Source organism: Bubalus bubalis, chromosome 20 (assembly GCF_019923935.1).
Source record: "Bubalus bubalis isolate 160015118507 breed Murrah chromosome 20, NDDB_SH_1, whole genome shotgun sequence".
Classification (NCBI taxonomy): domain Eukaryota; kingdom Metazoa; phylum Chordata; class Mammalia; order Artiodactyla; family Bovidae; genus Bubalus; species Bubalus bubalis.
Window position 1 is genome coordinate 42,801,580 of NC_059176.1, and position 25,075 is coordinate 42,826,654.

Consider the following 25,075-nt stretch of genomic DNA (forward strand, 5'->3'; position numbering starts at 1 on the left):
GCGCGTTCTGCCAGCGTGTTCTCGCATTAAAGCAAGTTCTGCCAGTGTGGGAGACTGCCTCAGTCACCGGGGACATCCCCAAGGGTCAAGACAGAAAGGGACAGCTAAATGCCTTTGGTAGCAAGTGTCCCTCTCCATGGCGATAGGCCCAAAAGGCACTTAATGACAATGTGTTTCTTAATTCTTAAATCAGAAAACATATATAAATTCAAGAATCTGTTTCTAATATATTTTTTAGAAAGAAACAATGTGTATGCTACTTTCATAAAAGACTGAAAGCTGTGAATCATCTCGTTTTGCAGTTTTCCAGTTTTCTGTAAATATAACTTAATAACATAATGCATCCAGCTCCTGAAATAGCCACGAAGGTTCTGACCTTTTTGGAAGTTCTTTACTAATGTGTGGGATTGGTAAGTGTCCTGAAGCCAATCACTGAGGTTGGTGATACAGACACTGTACGATGATGAATCCTTAAGGTGCCAGGTTTATTATGACAGTAACAAAACCAAAATTAAATAGGATGTAGTGACATTCTACGCTCTAATGGTCTTAGATGCTTCTGAGCCCTCGGCTCTCAGTCGGGACCCCTGCTCCTGGCCCCGACTGCAGCCACGTGGCAAACCTCCACATCCGCCCCCAGCCGGCGCAGCTCATCCAGCCAGATCATCTGCTTCTGCGACAGCCGGTCGTGGGGTCCCTTCACTTCCACCAGCTGGGAGACAGAAGGGCTATTCAGGCGGGCTGTGGCAGTTCCCACTAACGACCATTTATTTAGAAGGCTTGTCCAGCTGCACTGCTGTACTTACATGTCTGTAACAACTAAACATGTACATATGAATTCAGTGAGAAAGTCCGCTATTCTGTAGAAACCAGACTGTCCTCCTCAGAGAATTAGGAAATGGATTCATACATAATATGGCAGCTGAAATAGTTTTCCAGCACACACAGCACTGTTACTCTCCTGCTCAGCACCCCTCAATCACGTTTTTGTTGTGTCTGCAATTAGACCCAAGCTCCTTGCCAGGACCCACAAAACCGTGTGGCCTGGTGTCTTCCCCGTGCAAGCAGGGCCCTTGCCCATGCTTGCCAGTTCTACCACCTAGGACATGTCTCCCTGCTCTTCACGTGTCTGACACCTTCCCCCTCAATGCTCAGCTCAGATTCATTTCTAGGAGGGTCCTTCCCTTTCCTGTGCACTTGTTTACGATGTGTATCGTAAGATAAAACTGCTCATCACACATCAGCTCCATGGAACCAGAACTGTGTCAGTGTTGTCTACCATAGAGCACCAAAATTCAAAACACAGCGATGGAGACTACCAACATGAACTACAAAAGTTTTTTTTTTTTTTTTAATTAATAAAGCATTTCCACATCCTAACAGGAGTTCGAGAGATCTTAACAGAGATCCCAAAGGGCAGAACAGAGAGAAAAAAATATTTGAAGAGATAATGGCTAAAAAATTTTTCAGAGTTGATGGAAATTATAAACCCGAAGATCCAAGAAGCTCGGTGAACTCCAAGTACAGACCCCTAAAGAACACGACTCTGAGAAACATAAATTGCATATAAGTTTGGGGAAAAAAAAGGCAGGGCGGGGGGATCTAATAAAGCAGCCAGAATTGTCAAAAGCCAGAGGGGAGAGTCTACAGACATCTCACTAGAAACAATACAAGCTAGATGACAGTGGAAAAATATTTTAAGGCATTGGAAAAAAAAAAAATTCTTTGCCTGCTGCTGCTGCTGCTAAGTCGCTTCAGTCGTGTCCGACTCTGTGTGACCCCACAGACGGCAGCCCACCGGGCTCCCCCGTCCCTGGGATTCTCCAGGCAAGAACACTGGAGTGGGTTGCCATTTCCTTCTCCAGTGCATGAAAGTGAATAGTGAAAGTGAAGTCGCTCCGTCGTGTCCGACTCTGCGACCCCAAGGACTGCAGCCTACCAGGCTCCTCCGACCATGGAATTTTCCAGGCAATAGTACTGGAGTGGGGTGCCAATTTTTGCCTAGGAAAAACTATCTTTCAAAAATGAAGACTTAAAGTCTTAAAATATATAAAACCTAAATAATTCATTATTAGCACACTTCCATTGCAAGAAACGTGAAAGGAAGTTCTGTCAGGAAGAGAATGATAGTACATGGAAATCTGAATCTATATAAAGGAGTAACCATTAGAATTTGTATCTATATGAGTAACTATAAAGGCTCATTAGTCCACTGTAGAAAGCAAAATAATGTGTTCTAGGGTTTATAACATGTCGAGGCATAATGTATGAACACAGCACAAGGGCTGAGAGAGGAGATATACTGTTGTAGGATTCTTTATATTCTATGTGGATTGGTACAACATCACTTGAAAGTAGATAAGTTTAAGTACACACTGTAAACACGACTCCAACCACTTAAAACACATGAAGAGTCAGAGCTAACAAGCCAACAGAGGATAAAATGCAACCTCAGACAAAATGAAGAACCGAGACAAAAAACAAATGGAAGGTTTAAAGCCAAATATGAATAATCACATTAAATGTAATATTCCAAATACTAACAAATTAAGAGCACAGGTTGTCAGATTAGATTAAAAGTAAGACCCATATATATGCTGCCTACAGAATATAAGAAACTCAAATATAAAAAGAAGTTTAGAGACATGAAAATCCTAAGTTTATATGTTGAATAATAAAGCTTCACAATATATATAAAGCAGACATTGATAAAACCGAAAGGAAAAATACCCAAATCCACAACCGTAGTCAGAGGTGTCACATGACACCAGAAACATGACCCAGAGAGAACAGATGAGCTGGACTTAATCAAAACTTAATACTTCAACTGTTCAATACACTATTTAGACAATGAAAAGTCAAGTCACACACTGAATGAAATGTATCTGATAAAGAACCTGTACCATAATTTTTCTTTTCATCTCAAAATTCAGTAGTTTAAGAAAACCACTAGCCTGTGACAGACAGGATGAGACCAGGTGAGGAAAGGGTGGCGGCCAGCCTACAGCACATGAGCAGGCACTCACTCTCGAAGCTAAGAAAAATCACCCCCAGCCATCCGGCCTCTTGGTGCTCACACCCGCGGAGTCCCTGCCCTTGCCCTGCTTCCAACAGTGGACACAGCACAAGCAATGGTTTGTCACTGCCAGCTCAGCTGATAAAAAGAGATTGACTTCCGTCCTGCTTACAGCCTGGCCCTTCTCCCACACCTGCTCGGATGAAATAGGCTGCCGCATGGGGAGAGGCCCAGGTGTCAGCACCGTGGACGCCTCTACCAGCAGCCACCGAACAATCCTAGCCCTCAGTCCAGCAGCTCTTGAGGGATTCAATCTTGTCAATCACCAAGCAAGAAATGCCTGGATTGTGGCCTTTAAGTTGATCATAAAATTACAAACATGACTTTCTGCTCTAGCTCAACTGACCTTGACGTGATGACTCTGGGAGCTCCACACAACCAGGTCAGGGAGGCCCCCTCGGCAGTGCCGGAAGTCCATGGCCAGGCGGCGGCACACGCCACTGAGGATGGAGCCCCCCAGGCAGGACACAAGATCCTGGACAGGAGATACAGGGATGGTCAGCCCTCCCCTGGGATGGAGACCCTGGAGCCCCCAGTGATGGTGAGACAGGGGAGACCCCATGTGTCATTCAGCAGAGATGGGGTCCTAAGACACCAAGCGCCCTTCTGCCCCTGGTGCTGGCACCCCAGCCTCTGGGGATGCGTTCTCCTTGGTCAGTTACCAAGCTTTCACCCAGTCGGGAACATCCAAGGAGCAGCTAAGAAGAGAGGATTTGGGGTGAGCACTTAGGATGCAACAGTGGACCATGGAGGCCACTGGTCACAGGACAGGGAGAGTGTCCTCCCTCCAGGGGCCACAGGCCAGGCCAAGGAGGCTGCCAACCAAACAGGCTGAAGGCATAACTGGGGCTTGTTCACACTTGGGACTGTCCCTTCAGGAACAGAGGCCTGTGGGCAGGGGTACGACAAGCACACGCATATACACACGTGTATGCGTGTGCTTGCACATATACATGAACAGGTATACCCATACACACAGGTTCATGGGTGTGTGCATACATACAGGCACACATATATGTGAATGTGTGCATACTTGTCTTTTGTTACAATTACCAAAAGGAAACCCACATTGGAGGCACTTCCTGAGCGAACCCCACCTGCAGACTCTCACCTGGGCTTGCTGCAGAGAAGAGAAGCGATCCCAGCTGACCAGGGAGGACACCCTGCCTTCCTGGGCCTGCCACGCAGCGGCCACCCAGGCCCGCAGGCTCTCCTCGGGGGCGCTGTGGATCTGCTGCAGCCGAGCTTCCATGGCTGATGCCCTGCTCTCAAAGAAACTGTCTGTGCAGAGGTCCAGCGGGGCCGCCTGTGTGCAGGGAGAACCAGCTCACACTAAGCCTGGGAGGCTGGGGTCATCAGAGGAGCCAATGCCCATCAAATCTGGAAACTGGCCACTCTCATGAAGTGGACTCAGGCTTTCTCTCAAAAGATATATAAAAATCACCCAATTAATCTGATACAAAAGCAATTTATGACACTGGTTTTTTAGAGAACTAATTTGCAAAGACAAGCACAATTTGCTAAAAGAGTTCTTAGGTTAAACTGGTGGAGCTCTTGGACTTTCCAGGTGGTGCCGTAGTAAAGAATCCACCTGCCAATGCAGGAAACACAGGTTCAATCCCTGGGTCAGGAAGATCCCCGGAAGGAAAGAATGGCAATAGACGCCAGTATTCTTGCCTGGAAAATTCCATGGCAGGCTACAGTCGATGGGGACACAGAAAGTCGGACAGGACTAAGCGACGGAACATGCATACACAGTGGAGCTCTTAGCAGACATGTATGACAAAGCACATGAGTGTACATAGGCCCCACCAGGGTGAAGCCGAAGACACTGACACAAAAAGTTTCAAGAGGAATGATTCCAGCAAAGTAGCTTACATTTTAAATTCTATGAATCAGATTTAAAAATTAAAAGCCATTCTTACAGTGAAATTAGCACTAGGATCCAGAAGAGTATAACTGGGGGCAGGTTTCAGGGGCAGCAACCTCAGGGTCCCAGGGTGGGAGTGACTCACGTGTGTGTGCAGAGGCTCTGCAGCCTGAACGCGGCCAGGGTTACCTGATAGGCATTTCTGAAGGCGTCTGGCACCCCGTCCATGAAGATGATGTCCCACAGCAGGAGGCCAAACAGGGTGCTGAAGGTGGACCCCTCCCCATGGATCCCTGAGACAAGGCACACACGAGAAAAATCCATCTCTTCTGCTCTCCAAAGACACCACCATATCCTACTGCCAGCTCAAGTTGAAGAAACTAGCAAAAATATTTTAGATTCAAAGGCAAAGGCTGTTTTCATGCCATTCCCTGCTCCTTTTCTTAACATTACATTGCTTATATACAGAAGTCTTGCTTAAGGATGAAAGTCTTAGTAATTATGACAAAATTTAAATGCATGTTTCAGAGTGGAAAAACCTAAGGGACATGTTTAAAAACAAACAGGAGGTCTGACGGGGGAGGGTGAACGCCCAGGAGCCTTTGCCTTCTGACCCCATTTGCCTCCTTCCACAGCACTCCTCTGCCTCGACCTGGACACCACATAGTGCCAGGGTTTTTAAGACTCGGGGTTTTACAGAAAACTTCCACATCAGAGACCACCCAGTTCAGACCCCCTATCCCCACCCCACATCCAGACTATAAGATGGGGTGGTGACCTCAGAGAGACCCAGCCCAGTTCCAGGCCGTGTGAACAGTGAAGCAGGGTCGCCAGGGCTGGGGCCGCTCCCAGTGGGCCCCTCATGGCCCTTTGGCACACCTGATGCCCCCACCCAAGACCCCGGCACTTCTCCACACACTGCAGTACCTCTGAGCGGCTGGCTATGGGCAGCATCTTGTGGTCCTCTCCAATCCTGTCCACCTGCCTGACCCAAGATCTCTAAGAGCAATCCAGCCACCCTTGCTCCTCATGTCCCTACCAGAACATGCCACCCTCATGGTGGCAGGTGTGAACACTGGCCATGAGGAAGCACACGGCCCTGATGAACTGGGGTGATAAAATTCTCTCCTGTGCCCTCTAGGGCCTCCCACAGGGACAGGATAGAGTGACAACACCCCCCAGCGTGGCCACATGGCCCAGTTACCCTGGTCAAAGCCGCAGTGTCTATAATGGGCCAGTGCCAGCTCCTCCACAGAGCACAGGACAGTGGCAGGGGAGGCCCCCCCAGCCTCCAGCACGAAGACAGACTTCCCTGATCCACGCTGCGGGCACAGCCGGCCTGTGACAGTCACCTGGGTGGGTGGGGGTGAGGAACAGCTGTTAGCCCCACTCCTGCTCCAGCCCTGAAGCCCCAGACAAACTCTCCTCTGCCCTCGAAAGGCCACCTGTCCTTAGTGCAGCGCCGGGTTGGTCTTGAGGATGTGGGCAGGTCATCGCCTGGTGCCCAGGAGCGCTGCTCCGAGCTGCTCTGCAGCGTCCTGACTGGGCTGCGGGCAGGAGGCCTGGCCGGGTTGTGAGCTGCTAACTCAGGGGTAGAGTCACAGCCCCCGCGGACCAGGCCTCTTTGACACCTCGATGCCAGGCTGAGGTCGGAACAAGGCTGGGTCACTGCCCACAGCAAACCAGAGGGCTTTCTGAGTCTATGAGAAATGTGTGCTGGAAACCGCTCTAAGGCTGAGTTCAGGAAAAACCCCTGAAATGCACCCACAGTGCCCCCAGAATATTCACGCACATGTCTGACGTCCTCCACGGCGACCTCTGGGAGCTGGCGGAGGAGATGCATGTACTTCTGGCCGCTGGGAGAGGCCCGCAGGCGTGCGGCCCTTTGGTACAGTGCCAGGCGGTGGCCTGTCCGGACATGAGGATCCGCCAGGCCTGCAGTGATGCACTGGACAGCCTGTGGAGAGCATGGCACTGTCAGTGTTAGTAAGGCCCAGGCAGCGGCACCCCCATTTCATGGGATGGAAACCCCACCATCAATTAATCACTCCTTTTGCTAATTAGTAGACAAAGCCACCCTCCAGGGACAAGGACATTATTCCTGTACATCTCACACAGACACATTCAACGCATAGATGGAGCACAGACCCTGAGGCAAAGGTGTGGGGCAGAAGCAGTCATGTTCCCAACACCACGTCCTGGTCACACGTGTGGACACACTGCCTCAGGAGACAGAGGAGACTGGGGATAGAGACCTGGGGTAGGGGCGCTCGGGGCCCCAATGGGTGCTCAGGCCAACTGCAAAATTATATGTGGATTTTTGACCATGTGGTTGGTGGGGGGGTGGTCAGAACCCCTAACCTCTGAGTTAGTCTAGGGTCAGCTATATAATTAATGCCACTGAACTATATACCTAGAGATGATTAAAATGGCAAGGTTTTTTGTTGTTGTTGTTATATATAATTACTACAATAAATAAAAAGTAACAACAAGAACAAAAAAGCCCAGAAGTCAGTGAAAATCAGACCATCAGAGTGTAGCGGCCCAGAGGAATCCAGCAGAGAGAATGAGGCCCTGCTGGCTGCCCTGCAGCCCTAACAGAGCCGGGCTGGCTGTAGGGAGGGGTAGCCTTGGGCTCAGCCTGGCCAGACTGGCTGCTGGGCAACTGCGGACATGAGCCTCTGCTAGGCTGGCTATTGCCTGCCCTGGAAACTGACATACAGAGGGAAGGAATGGTGACGAAATCACAGGTTATGAGTGGCCAGGAAGACCTCTAGGAAAAGGCTAAAAAAAAAAAACGCTCTATCAACGTCAAAAATAACCTCTGAGCATTAATGAATACTCCTCTCAGCAGACCCGAATGACGGGAAAGTCTATAAACTCCTCTGAAGTTTTATTTCAGGGAGAGAGAGAGGCAGTGTGCACACGCCCTCTGTCCACACTAGGTGGGGGCCAGCGGGGGCCTCTCCTGACGCTGGGCAGGGAGCACCATGCCCACCTCCAGGAGAAGAACAGTTTTCTCTGGCTCGAAACACTTGAGGTGACAAGGCGCCTTTTAGTTTCAGGCAGTAAATGGAGCGTGTCATTGTCCAGGCCCAGAGTCAACTTTTCCAACCCTCCATCACTGGATTCATGTGACCTGCCACTGGAAGAATAAAAGCTCCCAGGGCAGCAGCGCCCTCCGCTGGACATAGACACGGGGTTAGTGGGACAGGGGACCACAGGCGGCCACACAAAGGGCCACTGTCGCTGCCTCGCGAGGCCCTGCCCTGCTGGCCACAGTGGCTGGCAGCCGACAGTGTTCTCAGACTCAAAGTCCCTACCAGAGAGGGCAGCGCCCAGATGGGATGGTGGCCACCCTGTAGAGCCAGACGCCACGTCTTCACCCATCTTTCTACCAGGAGGCCCTGGGCAGTGAGTGAATAAAATCACCGTTTCCAAACCAGAGAGCGCACCTGTGTGAAGGTGAGGGACACCTAACCCTCCAGCTCCTGACATGATCCACCTGCTGAACCCACGGTCACCCTGTGCTCACACCCCTATTTGTGGGGTTGGCAGAACACAGAGAAAGAGGGGTATTTAAGAAATCAATGCTTTAAATCAACTATAGTCCAATATAAAATATAAACTTAAAAAGAAAGAAATCAATCAACGCCCTAACAACATTTAGACTCTTAAGGTATTAACAGTTTGCTTTACTGTTTAAATGTATGCGAAGCTGAAGAAAGGTTGGTGGCCCTAGCAGCTACGTACCGGCTCCAGGCGCTTCAGGTGCTGGTGTAAGTTAAGGGCCAGCCGGTCCCACCACCGGCCCCTGCTGTCGGGACAGTACACATCCTGGGACAACAGATTTTCAAGCTCCTTCACGGCTTCCTACACCAGCAACAAGAAGGGACGTGCATTAGACTTCTGCACGCTAAGGCCGCTGTTACACTGAGTTGCCAGGAAAACTGGCAAAGGATATCAGCATCCTTGGCACTCTAAAATAAGGCCCAGGACCTGGGACTGCCAGGAGGGGGCCCTGGGACATCCCCCGAGAGTGGCCTGAGCTCCAGAGGCACTCCCACTTCTCAGCGGGGCCCCTGCCAGCTCATGTGGACGCAGCTGTGACACCGCACGGCACTCTCTGTGCACCAGGTCAGCAGCACAGGCCACATGGGGCCAGGCTCTAGGCAGGAGCAGCAGCTGGGCTGCAGGGCCACATGCTCCTGGGAACCCAGCTGGCCACACGGCCAAAGGTGCGAGGAATCGGGGAGGGGGCTGGACAGGTATGAGGCAGGGTCTCCACCCAAAGGCCCCACCTCAACAGGCGGACTTTGTGGTCCATGTTCATAGCTCACGTCTCATGCTCATCTTTTGTGGTTCCTGAATCTCTTTGAAGAATCTAATGATTCTCCTGAGAAAAATGCACAAACCCCAGAGATGCACCTGCAGGTCCACAGACTCTGCTGAAGCCAGTCCCACGGAGCTGCCCAGGGTCCATGGACCCAGGTGAGGAAGCCCAGCTCTAGCACAGCCTCTTTGTAAGACGCTGAGTTTCAATACAGAAGTGTCTGCACAGCAGAAGCTGAGCCCAGCAACCTCACAGCTCTGAGTATGAGCAGGGGCATGACCACAGCCCTCACTCCTGATTGTAGGTTACTTCCAGACTTAGGTTGTAGGTTACTGTCCGTGACTGCTGTCCTGGGAACTTGAGCAGAGGTGAGGCTTTCACCTCAGGGATGTGGGGAGACCCTCCCCATAACACAGGGGCTCTGACAGCAGCTCAGCTCAGCAGACCACGTTGGTGGGAGAAGTCAAGAGCCAGGGGCAGAGGGCTGGTGCACTCACCTCGTACAGGTGAAGCCTCTGCAGTATTTCAACGTTTCGGGACAAAATCCTCGTGTAAACCCATCCAACAGTAAAACACCGGAGGAAGAGTGGTAAATTTTCGTGGTACCTAAAACGAAGAAGTCCACCAGCAGTTTAGTGGTTCGGTGTGTTTACTGTAAGACAATCCTAAGAGGTGATTTAGAAAAGGCAGAGGAACCAGAGATCAAATTGCCAACATCCGTTGGACCATAGAAAATGCAAGGGAATTCCAGAAAAACATCTACTTTTGCTTCATTGACTACACTAAAGCCTTTGACTGTGTGGATCACAACAAACTGTGGAAAATTCTTAAGAGATGGGAATACCAGACCACCTTACCTGCCTCTTGAGAAATCTGTATGCAGGTCAAGAAGCAACAGTTAGAACCAGATGTGGAACAACAGACTAGTTCCAAACTGTGAAAGGAGTACGTCAAGCCTGTACATTGTCACCCTGCTTATTTAACTTATATGCAGAGTACATCATGTGAAATGCCGGGCTGGATGAAGCACAAGTTGGAATCAAGACTGCCAGGAGAAATATCAATAACCTCAGATACACAGATGACATCACCCTTATGGCAGAAAGTGAAGAAGAACTAAAGAACCTCTTGATGAAACTGAAAGAGGAGAGTGAAAAAGTTGGCTTAAAGCTCAACATTCAAAGAACGAAGATCATGGCATCTGGTTCCATCACTTCATGGCAAATAGATGGGGAAACAATGGAAACAGTGAGAGACTTTATTTTCTTGGGTTCCAAAACCACTGCAGATGGTGACTGCAGCCATGAAATTAAAGGACGCTTGCTCTTTGGAAGAAAAGCTATGACCAACCTAGGCAGCATATTAAAAAGCGGAGACATTACTTTCCCAACAAAGGTATGTCTAGTCAAAGCTATGGTTCTTCTAGTGGTCATGTGTGGGTGTGAGAGTTGGATCGTAAAGAAAGCTGAGTGCTGAAGATTCAATGCCTTTGAACTGTGGTGTTGGAGAAGACTCTTGAGAGTCCCTTGGACTGCAAGGAGATCCAACCAGTCAATCTTAAAGGAAATCAGTCCTGAATATTCATTGGAAGGACTGATGCTGAAGCTGAAGCTCCAATACTTTGGCCACCTGATAGGAAGAACTGACTCAGTGGAAAAGACCCTGATGCTGGGCAAGATTGAAAGCAGAAGGAGAAGGGGACAACAGAGAATGAGATGGTTGGATGGCATCGCTGACTCAATGGACATGAGTTTGAGCAAGCTCCTGGAGTTGGTGATGGACAGGGAAGCCTGGTGTGCTGCAGTCCATGGGGTTGCAAAGAGTCAGACACGGTTGAGCGGCTGAACTGAACTGAAGAGGTGACAAAGAAGACTGAATTTCTTTCTTCTAAGAAGATACATTCTGAACACTGCCTGTCGTGTGCAGTTTTTTACACCACAAATCTATGTTCTCATGGCCACCTGCTTGAAGTCAACAGACGGCAACGTGAAATGAGAGCCAGAGGTCAGCAGACGCCAGCCCCCAGGCCAGACTCAGGGCCTCCACCTGATTTTAATACAAGTCCAATGTGGTTTCCATGTTTATAAATAGCTAAAAGAAGTCAAAAGGAGAAAAACCCTGTGGCACGTGAAAATTACAAGAAACACACATTTTGGTGTCGGAGAACACACCTGCACTGGGACAGTCCTGCCCATTCACTGGCAGAGCCTGACCGCTGCCCCACTGGGCCTCCACGCAAGAGGCTACTGACCTCTGTCTTACAGGAACCCAACTTCCCGGCCATGAGGTCTTATCTTTTTTTTCAAACCAAGAAAACCATCCATTAACTTGTTTTAACCATTTGTTTTCCTGTTTAGTCTGAGAAATGTTTACACATTTGCCCAATTACTTAAGAAAATCCCCCAGGGTCCATGCACATCATGGGCTAACACTCGTTGTACACACTAGTTGTCTGCTTCCTACAAAGGCCTGTAGGTAAATGCCTCACTCTATCTAAATTACTCCCAAACAAAACACGGAGAAAATATTCAGTTGTTTTTCTTAACAGTAAAGGCTATTTTCTTGGCTATGGTTTTTAAGTTTGTATTATTTCTGTGTAGACTTTTGTCCTAAATGTTTTTCTGAAAGAGATATCCAATACTACTAATTTTTCTTATCACTTTGTACTAAAGAAGGAAAAAGTTTCTTAACCCTATGAACACGTTGAACATTTATTAAACCAAAAAGAATGAAGGATCATGTGCTGTGTATTTGAACTCTTGAAGTAAATGTTCAATTTAATTTTTTTTTAAGGTATGATTCATTTTCTTGTTCAAAACAACAGCTCCTGGAATTTCCACCAAAAGACAGCTTCTGTCCTGCGGCCAGGCTTCCCCCATGGTTGTAATTCAGCTGACCAAACCCCAGATGGGCCAGTCCCCCTGCAGGTAGCAAGCCACTGTCTGCCACAGACAGACCGGGGGTATAAAAATCACTCCAAACTTTCAGACACTCCCTGCTACTCTCCCAATACTTTAGACTCCATGCAGAGTGAGGAGGAAGTTCAACTACACATGCTGGCCTCACCACAGAACAAAAGGAGCATGTTCCTCATGAAAAAGATGATCTTACGCAGTTAGAACAACTAGGTCAGTCAGTAACCCTCACAGGCACCAGAGACCACCTCACCTCAGGGACGGGTGGTCTTTCAGTCCATCCCAGTCCTGCTTTGCACACCGAGCGAGCTCCTTAGCCTCCTCCCAGGCCCCGCTGGCCATCGCCGTGGAGATGTCATTCAGCGTGTGCGCGGCCACCGCATACCTGAGGGGGGGAAAGGCAGGAAACCACGACATTCAGGTTTCAGGGGGGGATGAGCACTGACGTACAGAACCTCACATCCCCACATCCCACCCAACACATTCAGATCTGCTTTTGAAAACACAAGGGTTACGTTTTATCTCAGATTCATTTGACTATTACTCCACGAATAGCCTAGAAGTGTTCATACAGGCCTCCCGGCCAGAAAGATGAAGACACACAACCTTACTATCACATCACACGTCCCATTACATGATGCAACACTGACCAGCTCTTCCTCCCTGACCTCTGGTGTCCACTCACTCAGTCATCCATTCAACAATCTGGGAGCAACTATGACAACATGTAACCAATCTCAGGATTATATGGAAGTGTAGGTTTGGTCATTTAACCACTAAGTCAGAGATGGCCAGAGGGATACTGCCCAAGCTAAGAGAATTATTTGGGATTTTCAAAAACAACTTCAGGGACAGTATCTGGGAGATGGCGATGCTGAAATGCTCTCAACTTATGTAACTGAAGACAGACAGCTTCTCGGCGTGTCTTTTGATACCAAAACAAAGACATGGGCCCCATGGTTCTGTAACACTGAGTGCACAGTCACTGTGCTCTGGACTTACCCTTGAGAGAAAAGCACACTCTAGCACTGTGTGCAGAAACTGTCAAATAAGCGAAAAACAGAATCCTCTAAGTGTAAAGATTTGCTCATACACGCTTCCATCTAGCTCTCTTTTAATACTCAACTGGACAGCTCTAAGGCAATGAAAAGTGGAATTGGAGAAAACATTCTAATTAGAAGATCTGACTGAAAAAGTTATTCCTACTGAATACAAATAAGATATTGACCTTCCTAATAACTAAGGCAAAATGGGCTAAAATCAGTTTATATTGACTCTGTTTTGATCCAATCATTTCAATAGCTTATTTTTTAAAGCACATACTAGACAACACTTAAACATCTTTCCTAAAATCAAATATCAGAAACCATTTCAGCTAACTTTGAATCATAAACCTGCAACATCTATACAATTTTTTTTTTAATCAAAATCCACTTTTGCTAAACACTGGCTAAATCCATGGATCAAGACAGATTCATGAAAACTTCTATTGTCTGCATGATTCTGGTATATGGTCCACAAGTTAGTTATTAGCTTTATTTTAAGCATCATTACCAGGAAGATATTCAGCCTTGTTCATGCCAACAACATACTCACAAGGCAGGTTTGTTCAAATGTCTATATTTAAAAAATGCTCCCCCTGCCAAAGCTATTTGGGAATATAAACCAGGAGAAAACTGTGTAGCTCTAACTCAAAACTCATGGGTTTTGGCAGCCTTAATCAAACTGCATTTCTACATTCTCCTCACAGTCCTGGAAAAGTATACAAGTGAGTAAAAAACTAAATAGGAAGCAAAAACTTAAAAAATGGTTTTGAGATGTTTCTCTTGTGGATGGCAAAAAAAAAATAATAGATCCTTCTGCATAAATTTAAAAATACACAGATGTTACAGTGAACAACCACTCTCTTACCTAATGAGATCATCCCTGTCCTGGAAGATCGGGGTCCTTCGATTGACGGTGTACCTGGGGAACTCCAAGCGGCCCAGGTTGACCAGCAGCACAGTGGAGAGCTGACCCTGGCCCCCACAGGCGGCCTCCTCATCTTCCACCATGTCGCTCAATGAGAAGAGCAGCAGGGCCCGGGAAAATACCGCCCGAGGGCCTCGAGAGACTCTCAGGGAACGTCCCGCCACATCTTTAGCTCTGAAAAATACACAGTATGGAAGAGACTTGCTGGTCTGTAAGCATTTGGACATCAGATTTCATAGATTATTTCAAGCTAAACAGCATTCATTATTCCAAGCCTGAAGCAAACCTCTGGCCTCCGGCTGTGTGATGGTAAAGCATTAGTTAACATCTCTGGAGCTCAGAGCCCCACCTTGGAACACAGTGAAGATTCGATGAAATTAAACCTGCAGACGATTTCACATAGTGTTTGCCTCAATAAAAGAGCAGGGTAAGGTTTACGCTGGTCCCAAACACGTGAAATACCAGAGAAACACAAAGTGTTACCTGTTTGACATTAGCAACTCTCAATTCTTGACTCCAGTGACAATTTAGATTAAATAACAGATATTTATGTATTTAAAATAACTTGATTTATTTATTTATGGCAGTGCTGGGTCTTTGTTGCTGTGCAGGCTTTTCTCTAGTTGCAGCAAGTGGGTACTACTCTCTAGTTGTGCTGCACAGGCTTCTCATTACAGTGGTTTCTCTTGTTGCGGGGCACAGGCTCTAGGGTGAGTGGGCTCAGTAGTTGCAGCTCCTGGGCTCTAGAGCACAGGCTCAATAGTTGTGGCACATGGGCTTAGTTGCCGGCAGCACGTGGGATCCTCCCAGACCAGGGATTGAAACCACATCTCCTACATTGGCAGATGGATTCTTTACCACTGAGCCACCAGGGAAGCCCCACAGGTATTTATTTAGAATGTCATTATCAAAGGCTCTTGGTCAGGCAGCAGGTCACAACCAAGGCTTTCTGGTTCTAACAATCTGGACACCATGCACGACAGGGTTTCTCTATTGACATCTGGGCCGTGAATTCTTTTCTGGGGGCTGAGGTAGGGGCAAGGTGCCCATTCTGTGCATTAGACGATGCTCAGCTGTGTTCCTAGCCTCCACTCACTAAATGTCAGTGGCACCTACTATCCACCTCAGTCACAACAAGAATGCCTCCAGATGATGCCAGGCATGCCTGGAGGTCAAGGTCCCCCAGTGAGAGCTGCAGTCTAGTGGAGGACCTCACCCTTCCTACCAGCCCAGAAGCTATGAAACCAAAAACTGAGCTGGCTCCCTGGGGTGTCCAGAGATCAATGCCCCCAGCACAGTTTCAAAGACACAGGGGTAGGGTTCCCACCTCACCACCATCTACATGAGAACCACACAGCCACAGAGCCTGACAGCACCCCCAGCCTTCCACCCCACACAGAGTCTCGAGCATGTCCAGTGGACTGGGACTCCAAGTTGCAGAAGGAAACATTCAGCGTGACTAAATACATAGCCACTATCCAGAAGGATTCAGAGAGTGCAAATAAGGAGGTTTTTTCTGCAGAGGAAGGTAACCAGGTATTACCTTCATGTGGAGCCATCAGAGACTCAGGTTCCACTCCCTCACTCCACAGCTTAATGAAGAAATAAAGGACACTGTCCGTCAACAGACAAAGTGATAAAGGTGTGCTATGTAATGGAGTATTAGCCATAAAAAAGGAATTCTTCCATTTTTAACAATGTGGAGGGATCTAGAGAGTATTACCCTTAGTAAAACAAGTCAAAGACAAATATTACATGTTATCACTTCTTTGTGGACTCTCAAAAACAAAACAAATGAATGTATATAACAAAAGAGAAATAAATTCACAGCTAGAAAAAAAAAAACTAGTGGTTATTAGCAAGGAGAAGGAAGCAGGGAGAGGTGACACAGGTAGAAGAGTAAGAGAGATGAACTACCCTATATGAAATAGATAAGCAACAAGGACATACTGCACAGCACAGGGAAATACAGTCATCATTTTGTAATAAACTTAAAGGGAGTATAATCTGTACAAATACTGAATCACTATGCTGCACAGCTGAAACTAATATGTCAACTATACTTCAATTAAAAAAATTTTTAAAGGATAGTGATTTTAGTAAAATAGTCTTAACGGGCTTCCCTGGTGGCTCAGTGGTTAAGAATCCGCCTGCCAATGAAGGAGACACAGGTTTGATCCCTGCTCCAGGAAGATCCTACATGCCACAGAGCAGCTAAGCCCATCCGCCATTAACTGAGCCTGTGCTCTAGAGCCAGGGAGCTGCAACTACTGAAGCCCGTGCTCCACAGCAAGAGAGGCCACTGCAATGAGGAGCCCTCACACCACAATTAGAGCAGCCCTGCTCACCACAGCTGGAGAGAAGTCTGCACGGCAGCGAAGACCCAGCACAGCCGAAAATAAATAAATAAATAAAATTATATATATTAAAAAATAGTCCTAAGATTCTCATTTTTTTATAATTCTCATGTCAGTGATAAAAAATGTTCATCTTAATTCTTCCATTTCTGTTCCTACATGCTCAGTGCTTACACTAAGAAACAGCTAATTTAGTGTTCACTTACTTTTTAAAATATTATACACATGAATACCATGAAATACTTAAGGAATAAAATAAAAGACTTAGAAGACATTTAACCACAGGGATGAGGATCTTATACCCATAAATCAATTAACTATAAATACATAATCTAGTTAAATACTTTTGGAAAATCTACAGTATAAACTTTTTGAAGTATTGACAGTGACATTTTTCTTAATAATGTATGCCTTATTTATACCTGTGTTTTACTAAGATTAATATTTGTAGTATCTTCCCAATAAGGATGGGCTCTTGGCACGTTAACAGCTCAAAGTTACACACACACACACACATATTATATAAAATAACAATGACGTTGCTTTAAACTGTTTGCCAAAAGCATTATCTCATCTCGTTTTCAACAACTTTGAAAAATGGATTCCCAGACTAAGGTTGATATAGTTATACTTTAAACATAACATGGGCAGAAGAAATAAATTCTGAGATTTTTATGATCTTTCCCAACCTGAAACTGTTCAGGAGCTTTTATAAGGACAAAAGAAACCATCCACAGCTTTTGGTAAATTTTTATGTTTCAATTCAAGAGAAATTGCATATTATTGCTGACAGATTATGTTTCAATAAAAAGTCTACTGAAATAAAAATTTGGCTGGACAGTTCATGTTTAACTCTTGTTAAGGAGAGTAGTTAAAACTGAATTTTTCTTGAGTAATAAAATACTAGAATATGCCAAGGGCCCAGTGCCTCTAACCTCTTGCCTCTTGGTTTTTCTTGTCCTAGAAATCAGTGTGGTATGACAAGAATTACAAAAGCTAACCCAAGAAAGAATCCAGACCTGATCATTAAGGTTCTCTGTCTTTTCAGTCTGGCAGCAAGTGAAAAACAATCACAATCTGGAAACATGTACCATCCGTTTTAAGACCTTAATATGTGCTATGTGTATGTGTGTGTGTGTGTGTGTGTGTGTATGTGTATGTGTTAGTCATTCAGTCATGTCCAGCTCTTTGTGACCCCCATGGACTGTAGCCTGCAGGCTCCTCTACCATGGAATTCTCCAGGCATGAATACTGGAGTGATTTGCCATTTCTTTTTCCAGAGGATCTTCCTGACCCAGGGATGGAACCCAGGCCTCTTGCATTGCAGGCAGATTCTCTACCACTGAGCCACTACAGAAGCCCAACCAACAACTCAAATGTTCTTACTGTAACAAGTTCCTTCACTGTTCACCTGAAACTACCACAACATTGTTAACTGACCACACCCCAGTGCAAAATGTTTTTGGTGTTAATAAATAAATAAATAAAATGATTTTTAAAAAAAAGCCACAAAACCTTTTCAGGATCACTGCGCCAATGCCAGGCTGGTTCCGGCCCCAAGTACAGACTGAAGGCTGCTTGGCTAATCTGAGGAACGCGTCCACCAGCTGCTGCTTCTGCCCATGGGCACTCGCCAGGTGGAAGGTCTTTGCCAGGGCTTTCAGTTCTGGAGCAGAAAGGAGCTCCAGCACCTCAGGGAGCTCCTGCAACTCAGATTCTGAAATATTGAAAAAAAAAAAAAAAGTACTTTAAATAAGTTTATTATTTTCCAGTTTTTATTGATACTTTAAGAAGAAAGCTTATTTGTTGTCCTAAGATTAACAACTCAATTAGGGAGTTCCCTGGTGGTTCAGTGGTTAACTCTGAGCTCTCAGTGCAGGTGGCCTGGGTTTGATCCCTCGTCAGGGAACAAAGATCTTACATGCCACAACAAAGACCCAACACAGCCAAATACATTTTTTAAAAAACAACCAAAAAAACCAATTTAAAAGATGCACACACAGTCACTATTTCTCAGGCACCAATCAGGAGATGACACGAAACTAGCACCACCCTCATTTTCCAGAAACTCCCTTCACCGTGTTTCCACTTTGGTTCCCCTGGACAAACCATACCTGTCTGCAGGAAGCCTGCATGTGTCAGCTCTCCAACCACAGGGGTTAAGTCAGCAGAGATCTCTTCATAGTCCAGTTTGTTCACCTTAATCCAGCTGAATTTACGTTGAAAAAGTCTTACGTATAACTTCTGACCATTGGCTGTGACAAAGTTAAGATAATCAGTGAAAAACATTCTATTTCTTCTCGAAAACCACATACGCTATTACTTCCTTTTGTAAACCAAAGTGAGTAAAACATGCTGTTACAAATACACATAGGTTGACTCAACTGATCTTCCAAGAATATCATTTTCTTCCTTTGGAAGACAGAACTTATTTCTAATACAAAGTCCCGTAGGAATGTCTCCTTGGTCTGCATGCAGGACAGGAGGAACAAGAGGACACAAAGCCTTTGTGACAGTCTTTGGAACTAAGGCTCCCTCTTCTCTTCTGTTATGAAAAGTGGGAGTGAGAGCCAGTAACACCATCCTCCCAAAGCCAGTGAAAAGATTAAAGAGATGAGTGTATAAACCATTCCAAGTTGGTAATGATAACTAGCCATTTAAAAACCTAAAGGACTTCCTTGGTGGTCCAGTGGTTAAGAATCTGCCTATCCACTGCAGGGTCCCTAGTCAGGGAACTAAGATCCCACATGCTTATGTGGTACGGCCAAAATTAAATACATAAAATTAAACAGAGAAATAATACCATCCATTTAAATATATATATATCTTAAAAAATAATGAAAAATAAAAGTGTAAGATCCAGGTTCCCCACTTTCTAACCAACATTTCTAGTCCCTCAAGAGAAACACACCCCGCCCCCTCACTGAGAGTTCCAGTTATTCTGTTCTGTGCTTTTGGTTTCATATGCAATATTCTATTTTAGGCTGAAAATCATCTGAAAAGGATTTTTCAAAAAAAGTCTGGCTTTGATAGAATGGCCATCTCTAACTCGGTGATCTCCACCAAGCTATTTAATTAACCTGGTCTCAAGTTTTCCTATTACCCAAATTAGCTTTCAATTTCCCACTCTAGAGTGGTCTCGGGACATCCCTGGCCATCCAGTTGTTAGGAATCTGCTCTCCCAATGCAGGAGGCACTGATTCCATCTTTAGTCAGGGAACTAGGATCCTGTATGCTGCATGGTATGGCCAAAAATTTAGAAAATAAAATGATACGACCTTATTTATTAAATTTTCTACAGTTATTTCCCTTTTCTCTTGAAAGAGGCAAAATCGATTCACAGTAGCTATTTTCACAACAGAGACACTAAAGATTATTCTCTGTGGAGGGCAGCCCACAAGAATCTGCAGAGCTTACACTAGGAGACTGTTCCTACTTCTCAATCACACCACAGCCCAGGGTTACTAACTACTTCAATAAATGCTCGTACACCAACCAAAGATCTGTGACCACCCTGGACACAAGAGTTGATGGGGTGTCACTCACACAAGCAGGGCCACAGTTACACTGTGAACGTAAAACTGAATTTCTTCTCTTACCCGTTATTGGTAATGTTCAGGATTTCTTTTTTGTAACTGGACAGGGAGTCAGACCTACTACTATTACTAGTGGTCAGCATGGCCCCCAAGGAAGCTTTTCCTGCTTGAGAGGGACTCATGTGCACATAGCCATCAAGGTCCTTTGGATGAGCAGCTGATGGCGGGTGGAGATGGGGCAGGGGGAGTGCGGAGCTCTTGCTCTAAACCTGTGCTATTTGCTTTGAGCCACATAGCTGGCTGCAAAGGAATTTAGGTATGTTTTTAAATGTACCAATTTACAAAATTAAAAAAGAAAAAAAATTAACGTACCAATTTAGCTTGAAAGCTTCCATTTCCTGCACACCTTTACTTTAAAAGGCAGAGAACAGGCAACTAATATGTTATTGGAGAAAAAAAAAATGCCTCAGTACCCCCTGGTTTGTTTATTTGCCTGTATTTTATTTTCATTTTTGAGGAAATGGCCCACAAAAACAACAAATCCACCAAATACAGCAGCAAGCTTGATTACATGCCCGAAATGCAAGGTATGCTTTTCTAAGTCACACTATTCTTTTCCCCCTAATTTGGGAAAGGCTGTTTTACAACCATCAAATATACATAAAAAGGACAAACAACCGCTTCCATTACAAGCAAAGTACAGTTTATAAGAATGACAGTGCAGAAGCAGGCATCACCTGGCCCCAAATCTTATCTCTTTTTAAAGGCACATCGTTGTTGAGCTGAACACCATCACTGGCTCTGATTCCCCTGAGTACTCACAGGGGGCTCCCCAAACCACTGATTCCTCAGTGTCATCAAGTTTCTGCCCATCACATCCCAGACCAACTCAGGGCAGCAAATGGCAAACAAAGCCTCGAAAGCAAACAGGCTCAAGATACCTGATAACTGATGAAATTTAGTTACAATGCCCTTCTCGTGTTCATCAAAGAGCATCCTGTCTTCTTCATTCTCGAACACGGCTTTCAGTACCATCAGGAAACTCCGAAGGTAATAAGGATGGTCTGGCAGTTCTGGACTTGTGACCCAGGACACATCACAGCTTGACCTCTTCTCCAAAGGCGTCTGATGAGTGATTTCATCCTCTAAGCCACTGTCAGGTTCTGAAGGAAGAGTTTGGCTGTTGGTCTGTATAGAAGCACCAAGTGTGGAACTCAGAGGTTTTGCCTCCCGATGTGAGCCCTGATTTGTCACTTCTGAAACAATAGTCATTTTCACCTCTTCAGAATGACCGGTCTCACATTTTTCAGTAACTTCACCATCTACTCCTTTGATACTCTCCTGCTTTGCAAGATGGTCCTCAGAAGCAGGCTTTCTATGCCCGAGAATTAAATCTGATGAAAACAACACAGGCACATCACCCGTGCAGGCGGGGGTTAGGGTTGATTGCTCACATTCCTGGGCAGCTGTCTGGCCTTCAGCTTCCTCCACCTTAGTGCCTTCCACTGTATGTGCTGGAGTGCTCAGCTCCTCCTGAGAATCACCAGTAAACACGTTTTCCTTTTGAGAGCTGTTCTCCAAAAGTGGATCCTGGCCCTCAACCTCCAAATGCTGATCAACCAGGCTCTTAACCCTTGTGCATGAGGACCTCTGTAGACTCTGATTAGTGAACCCCTCATTCTGATTCAGAGATCTTTTAGCCTTTATGTATCTTCTGGACAATTTAGAGGACAGGCTTCCCAGAGAAATGACTTTTACATTATGATGTCTCAGCTCGTCTTGATTTCTGCACACCGAGTCACCTTTACTTTTAAAGTAGGGGCTGGTCTGCTGTTTTTTGCCCATTTTTTCTGAATCACTTTGGCCAGGGGTTAAATTTATCATTGATGATGACGACCTCTCTGGCGTTATATCTTCTAAGGCAATATTGGTCAAATCTATGGTGGGCACGTTTGAACTTAAGCCAATGTGCCCGGGGCCACCTGGAGTCACGTCATCGTGGTCAGCACACATTTCATCAAGGTGCCGGTTCAGGTCATATCTTGGCACCATCTTACTACAAACAGGGCAGGCAAGTTTAGCAGGGGGTGCATTGTTAAAAAACGAAATAATAGAGTTAGATTCATTTTTTTTAGTTTTGCTGCTTGATAAACTTGTACGAGGCCTTTTTTTTGAGGATTTGCCTACAGACATCATGAGTATTATTAGGAAAGCGGGGTGGGGACTTCCCTGGTGTCCAGTGGTTGGGATTTTGTACTTGCACTGCAAGGGGCCCAGGTTCGATCCCTGGTCTGGGAACTGGGAGCCCCTGCATGCCCCAATGGGCAGCCAAGAAAAAAAAAAGCAAAGTTGGGTGTTTGTTTCAAGTACTAAAACACAAGGTAAGACCTGGGAAAGATACCAGTGGTTTACTTTTACTTCCCTGATTCGAAATCATAAAAAATGGGATCCTATTGGACTTCATGTTATTCATTTAGTTTCTTCTTCCTATGAAACAAAACATGTGGATTAAGAACATATATATGAATTCAACAACAGAGGCGAGAAACGATCAACGATAGTATCTCACGGGATGGGGCCTTGAATAGATTCTGGCCTTGGAAAGTAAAGCCCAAGGCCATCCTCTGGCTGTCCACGCGACCCCAAGGTGTCCCTCAGCCGCAGGGATAAGTTCTAAGACTCCTCTGTAAGATCTACATCAGGCACCCTAAAAAGGGGCATCTGACTACGCGAGGTCTTCGTTTAAAACCGCCGCACGAGTAATTTCTCCGGGGCAGAGCACGCCTATCCCTACCGCACAGGCCTGTAATGAGAAGCGCCGCCGGGAGTCGCGGGCATCCGTCCACCCCCCGCCCCTCCTCCCTGCGATCCCGCAGCTCCGGCCGCCGAACCTCCTGAGGCTAAAGCTCTGCCAGGCCAGCCCTCCCCTGGGATCGTGTGCGCACCTGGGATACACACCTGGGAAGTGCACCTGGGGCTCCGCCGCCAGCCCGGCCGCCCTCCTCCCTCCCTCCCTTCTGTCCCCGTAACTCGCTCTTCTGGCCCTGCAAGCGCCAGCAGCCAACTCTCCTCTTACAGCCCGCAACCCGGGCCCGACAGCCACGCGCCTCCTACGGGCTACGCGCGCCAGGCATTCCCTGCCGATTCCCGAGGGCTCGGCCGTCACAGACTAGGCCAGCGGAGGTTCGAGCAATCAATCGGCCTTCCCTCTCACCTTCAAGGCATCCAGCGGTTCAGGGAGGCTGAGCCAGAGGAGGTCCGCTCTCCTGTCTTTCACAACCTGGCGGAGGCGGGCGGGCTGGAAGGTGAGTAAGTTGCTGTTCTCAGAGCATGCGGTGACCAAGGAAGCCGCCTCCTGGGAGGAGACACAGGAGAAGAGTCCACTTGGCCACCAAGCGTGTGCTGAGGTTCCTGGAAGAGATGCTGTTTGCTGCCGGATGCAAGAGATGCCAAAACCTCAGGAGCACAGGAGTCCAGGGCCGTACCACCTTGAACTGAACGCACCCCATCTCATCAAGATCAAGAGAATAGTAGATCAACAAGGACCTACTGTGTAGCACGGGGAACTATATTTAATATCTTGAGATACCCTACAGTACACGAACACACATATATCTGTATCTATAAATCAATTTGCTGTTCACCTGAAATATTGTAAATCAACTATACTTCAATTAAAAAAGGTAAAGGAATAAATGTATTGATAGGTAATAGGGAATGGTGAGTTTGCATATTTTTTACATTAAAATGTAGTTTGTAAATGTAGTTTTTCTTTGTGCGAATAGTTTAATATAATGAAATTACATAATTTAACATAATGGCTATGTGTAACAACAACAAAATTACTGAAAGTTTATCAGCCAGCCCTTGAGTGCAGATATCCTTATGGCAGAAAGTGAAGAAGAACTAAAGAGCCTCTTGATGAAAGTGCAAGAGGAGAGTGAAAAAGTTGGCTTAAAGCTCAACATTCAGAAAACTAAGATCACGGCATCCGGTCCCATCAATTCATGGCAAATAGATGGGGAAACAGCGGCTGACTTTATTTTGGGGGGCTCCAAAATCACTGCAGATAGTGACTGCAGCCATGAAATTAAAAGACGCTTACTCCTTGGAAGGAAAGTTATGACCAACCTAGACAGCATATTAAAAAGCAGAGACATTGCCAACAAAGGTCCGTCTAGTCAAGGCTATGCTTTTTCCAGTAGTCATGTATGGATGTGAGAGTTGGACTGTGAAGAAAGCTGAGCGCTGAACTGTTCTTGAACTGCTTTTGAACTGTGGTGTGGGAGAAGACTCTTTAGAGTCCCTTGGACGGCAAGGAGATCCAACCAGTCCATCCTAAAGGAGATCAGTCCTGGGTGTTCATTGGAAGGACTGATGTTGAAGCCAAAGCTCCAGTACTTTGGCCATCTGATGCGAAGAGCTGACTCATTTGAAAAGACCCTGATGCTGGAAAAGATTGAGGGCAGGAAGAGAAGGGGACAACAGAGGATGAGATGGTTGGATGGCATCATTGACTCAATGGACATGGGTTTGGGTAGACTCTGGCAGTTGGTAATAGACAGGGAGGCCTGGCGTGCTGCGATTCATGGGGTTGCAAAGAGTCGGACACAAATGAGCGACTGAACTAAACTGAACTGAGTGCTGATATCAGCTGGTTCCAATACCCCAAGGGACCCAAATGGAAACTTTCTGAGGATGGGGTGCCTGTCTGTGGTCCTTTACCACTGCCTACAGCAGCAGCCAGCACTGTGTGATTACTCCATAAATGTGTGCTGAATGAATGCATGAATAAATGTACAAAGAGAAAAGGACGTGAACAGGGAATTCACTGACAAATTGAATGGCATTGAGTGCCAACCTCATGCCTGGTAATGTCCTTGGTGCTGTGAACAGAACAAAGAATGCAGAAATGAGGGGGGGAAAATCCTGCCTTTGTGGCAAATACATTCTGATGAAGGAAGACAGGGAAAAAACAAAAATATACATAGAGTTTAAAAGGCAAGTACAGATTAAA

General features: G+C 46.3%; 1 protein-coding gene across 4 annotated transcripts; it reads right to left on the reverse strand.

The window, feature by feature from the left end:
* Positions 1–466: 466 nt before the first annotated feature.
* On the reverse strand, positions 467–23,174 carry FAN1 (FANCD2 and FANCI associated nuclease 1). 4 transcript variants are annotated; one of them, XM_025271457.3, is made up of 15 exons: positions 23,017–23,174; positions 21,000–22,545; positions 18,637–18,777; positions 18,038–18,239; positions 14,106–14,339; positions 12,448–12,579; positions 9,777–9,885; positions 8,700–8,819; positions 6,739–6,903; positions 6,151–6,298; positions 5,136–5,239; positions 4,188–4,382; positions 3,423–3,551; positions 807–819; positions 467–712 (listed from the first exon to the last, which is right to left on the reverse strand). In XM_025271457.3, the coding sequence occupies exons 2-15, from the start codon at positions 22,252–22,254 to the stop codon at positions 651–653; spliced, it is 3,009 nt and encodes a 1,002-aa protein (XP_025127242.3). In that variant the 5' UTR covers positions 22,255–22,545; positions 23,017–23,174; the 3' UTR covers positions 467–650. The 4 variants fall into 4 exon arrangements, with proteins under 4 accessions (XP_025127242.3, XP_006066474.3, XP_006066472.3 ...); XM_006066412.4 differs by having other exon boundaries at positions 467–728; XM_006066410.4 differs by lacking the exon at positions 807–819.
* Between the last annotated feature and the right edge of the window lie 1,901 nt (positions 23,175–25,075).